Source organism: Octodon degus, unplaced genomic scaffold, assembly GCF_000260255.1.
Source record: "Octodon degus isolate 3935 unplaced genomic scaffold, OctDeg1.0 scaffold00101, whole genome shotgun sequence".
NCBI lineage: Eukaryota > Metazoa > Chordata > Mammalia > Rodentia > Octodontidae > Octodon > Octodon degus.
Window position 1 is genome coordinate 9090942 of NW_004524677.1, and position 4204 is coordinate 9095145.

At 55.8% G+C, this 4204-nt stretch overlaps 1 protein-coding gene across 2 annotated transcripts in view; it reads left to right on the forward strand.

Annotated features, from left to right (window-relative positions):
- Positions 1-236: 236 nt before the first annotated feature.
- The window catches only part of Pdgfc (platelet derived growth factor C), a 195058-nt gene continuing 191090 nt past the window's right edge, over positions 237-4204 (forward strand). For both annotated transcript variants that reach the window (XM_023723629.1, XM_023723630.1), the window contains exon 1: positions 237-704. In XM_023723629.1, the coding sequence (XP_023579397.1) occupies positions 575-704 (130 nt within the window). In that variant the 5' untranslated portion in view covers positions 237-574. The remainder of the gene's footprint in view (positions 705-4204) is intronic.

A 4204-nucleotide genomic window follows, 5' to 3' on the forward strand; every position in this document is an offset into this window, starting at 1 on the left:
CGCGCACCCCGCCCCTGCCCACCCAGACCCTGGGACCCTGAGCCTCGGGCCCGAGCACCCCGAACCCAAGCCTGGGACCCAGAGCCTGGGACCTCGAACTGCCACCCCGTTCAGGGGACCCCGCGCACCCCGACCCCGACCCACTCAGCCCGGGACCCCCGGTCCCCAGGCGGGACCGCTGCGTCCGCGTCCCCTCCCCCGCCGTGGGTGGGTGGGTGGGGAGTGGGGCGGGCAGAGGCCCCGCACCCGCGTTCCCAGCTTTGTTTCTCTCGCGAACTGCTTGGCGCCAGGGTTCCGCCTGGCCCGGCCCGGCCCGGTCCCGCTCCCCGCCGACAGGTGCGCGCCCCGCAGCCCCCAGCCCCGGCCCTGCCCAGCCGGGCGGCCCGGGATTGTGGAAACCCTGGGAAACTGGTTCAGGTCCAGGTTTTGCTTTGATCCTTAAGAAGAGAAGAAGCTGGAGCGGCGGACGCGGGCCCGCGGCGCGGCGCGCAAGGGAGTATGTGGAAGCGGCCCCTGCGCTGCCCCGCGCGCCCCGCGCGCCCCTGAGAGCCCGCGCCCCGCGCCCCGAGCCCCGATGCTCCTCCTCGGCCTCCTCCTGCTGACAGCCGCGCTGCCCGGCCGAGCTCCCGGCGCCCGGGCGGAGCCCAGCCTCGGCCTCGGCCTGGGCGGCAAGTTCCAGCTCTCCGGCGCCAAGGAGCAGAACGGTGAGTGCGCGGGCCGGGCTGGGGCGCCGGAGGCCCGAGGTCCCCGCGGGTTTGCAGCTCGGGGTGCGGGTGCGGAGCGGCCACAGACGTTGGAAGGCGTGCGGGGCCCTAGCCCCCAGGCTACCTTGGGGAGACCGGGACAAACCTGCCCGGGTGGGAGGAGCGGGCGCTCCCCGTGCTCTGAGTGCAGAGGCTCCCCCAAAATTTGAGTCCAAAAATGAATGAGTTGGCGCGCTGAATTTAGCGCTGGGGGGTTTCTTTGGGGTGGGGTGGTGGTCTTGGTGGTGGGAAAGAGCCTTCGCCGCATTGATTAAAGCACTTTAGGTGGAAAGGCGCCAGTTAATAAGTAGATAAGAGACACACGGGTCAAGAATCTGTGTGCACTTTCTAGGGGGATTAAAAACGCATTTCTTTTGCACTTTACTTAGTTTTCTTTTTTAACGTGCCCTGGTGCTGTGAGGCCCCTCCTTCTGGTGGTGTGGTTTTTTGTACGTGTTAGTGAATGACTGCTATTTTGTGTGTGCTGGAAGCGACCTAATCCCGCATAGGAAATGAGAATTACTTTCAGCTTTCAAGTGTACCTGAAATGTTTAGAAAACTCTCAGATGCAAGTTCCCTTGGGCCGGGATTGCACAGAGCTGGAGAAAGGCTCCTTTCATAAAACCAGGGAGGCTTCGGGGTGTGTAATTTGCTTAGCCTCTGAACCCCATATGATTTACATCATTCAATTTCTGAACTCTTTTCCTCTTGATCTACCATTATGAAGTCACTTTTGAGAATCCTTTGTAAATAGAAATTTTATACCGCACATGAAACCAGTGTTAACATAGGCTGTCTAAAATTGGAATATTAAATGCCCTGTTTATAAGTAGTGGCTCTTACTTGAAAAGAAATATGTTTTGGCGTTGGCTTCCTCTGTTTATGCGCAGGGAGGCTGGCCCCGTGCGAAGCCCCCGTCAGGTGGGGTGCTCACGAGCAGCACACTCCCACTCGGCAGTGTCTCAAAGGCGCCTTGGGAAGTATTTCAGAACTTCAGTTCTGTGGTGTTCATCTGCTGTGTTCAACGGCAGAAGACACACAAAGCTCTGGACTGCCAAAACAGATGCCACTACGGTTTCCTGGGATGTCGCTGGCACTGGTTACTCCTGTGCCAGCGCGTCTGTCAGCCGGTGTCAAAGCCACTGCTCCTGCAGGCGCACTGCCCTGGTGGCGCGGGGCACCTGCAGACTGCTGATCAAAGGGCGGCAGAAAGCTCTAGTCCAAAGACCCGCTCAAGGTTGGGGAAAGGGATCAAAGGAGCCACAGCACCAGCTGTGCCCAGGCAGCAGCAGATCAGAACCTTTGTTCTTTCCCATGTAAAGTGAGTGGTCCGTTCAAAATTATGCAACTGATGGGGCAAGCTTCTCTGTACCATACAGTGGCCGCGGCCTCCTGTCCCACCTAACCCTGCTGTGTCCTGGCACCTCGGGGACTCCCTGGATAGCTGGGCCACTTTGTCCTCTCCTTGTGCCCCATTGCCATCATGTTTGCAGTGGACCCCTGGGCTTGCAGGGAACCTGCAGGCACTAACTGCTTAAACAGTTGGTTCACACCCTCCAAAGAGGGGGTTCCTTAAAACAGGCCACAGTACTGGGTTGTGATTCCTGACATGTAGGATGCTAAAAATAGTCTAGCTGTTTCCTGACCTGTGGGCAGAATATGGAGCCATTGGCTCTTGGAGGGTTGGCCCCAGGATGTGAAGGAGAGAAACTGCTCACCTTGGAGTTTTCAGCTTAAGGAGAAGTGGGACTGGCCAGCACTAGGGGGCAGTATAGAGCTATTTTTTGCACGTGTTCAGCTTGCATTTCATGTGGCTTCAGGGTTCCAAGATTTGAGGATAACAGGTGGACACTGAAGAAGATTCCCTTTCAGTGGGACCAGATTGGCCGGAATAGCAACTTCTGCCTCGGCCTCTTCCCTTTCTGTGGTAACATGTTCCATTTCCTTATTTGGCTATTTCTTGCCTTCCTACAGAGTTACGGTTGATTGTTTAATTGTCTTGTTGCTGTTTCAGTTTTGACAATTATCTCTTTCTGCAAATTCTGACTTTTTCCTAAGAGGTGAAAAAGGCCACGAGCCCAGTTTGTGCAATGTACCGTTTTGCAAAAGATCCTCCATGTGGCAAACAGGAGGTGACCAGGTGGATCTGTCCTGAACGGAGGAGCTCCTCCCCGCAGGCCCTCAGCACGCGGCTGCTGTCCCATCCTGACTGCGCCAGCTTCCCCGGGGCTCATTCAGCTGAATTCCCAGGCCTGCTCCGCCTCAGTGATACCTTAGTGTCAGCAATGGAAACTGTGGCTGGGGCTCTGCTGTCGCCAGTGCCAGGTGTGTGACACTGGACACGACTCACCTTGAAGGACCAGGGTCATCTGCCCATTGCTTTTTGATGCACGAGGACCTAACTTGACACTTGCCTGTGAAAGTCATCTTAGCCTGCCCTGGTAACATTTGCTTTCTTTCTCCTTTTTTTCATTTTCCTCTTCTCGTGTTTGTTCTTTCTTCCCAGGGCTGTGGCCCTAGCCCAGAGCCTCCTGCCTGCGAGGCATGAGCTCAGCCGCAGCACCACACTGGGGCTGCGCTGACCCTCCTCCTTATCCCTGAAGCCTGGCACATAAAACAGGTGTCTCCAGATGTATCTGAAGAGATAAAAGATAGCAATTGCGTGAAGGGGTTCTTGCCTCTAAACTTCCTGTATGACTGTGGGGAATTACTAATATCAGGACACATGGATTTAGGGGAGAGTATCTACCACAAAGCATTAAGTTCGGGGGTAACGCTTCCCAGGTGTGCCGCAAGGAGTCACACACATTGTTGGTGGACCGACCAGTGCTCTTATACCTTGTGATGTGGCGAGTGACCTTAAATTCCCAAGACCTGACACGTGTTGCTTTCTTCTCCTGCTTTCCTTGACCAGGGTGTCAGGGTTATCCCGTGAGCCCCGCGATGCGTACGTCCTGCCCCCCAGGCTTGTGTGGGCTGTGGGGTGGTGTACGTGGACACCATGGTCTGCTGGCAGTGCCTTCGGCTTCTGTGCTGCGCCTGCATTTCCAGAGCCAGCTTTTCCTTCCTGCTGCGGCTGCCAGTGAGCCTGTGCCTGACAAACCATGCCCAGTGCCACCCCTCTGAGGTGGCAGCTCTAAAGCTATTTCCTTGAGAACCAAATGACAGTCTTAGAAGGGGTCCTATGCATAAGCTCTGGCTGAAGCCTAGAGTGACTTTTCTGCAAGCCGGTCTGTAAGTTTTAGTGCATAGCCCTTGTGCCATGTATGTGCCACCTAGACACTTCTCTTCTAAGACTCCTCTTCTGAGGTCATGTGCCAATTGTCTGCAAATGGCTTTTCGGGTCACACACTAGATTTTCCCAACTGTATCATCTGACAGGTTCTTGTCTCACACCCCAGCATTTCAGCTTTGTCTTTTCTTAGCTCATCCTTCCTAAAGTTCGCATCTCACGGATTTTT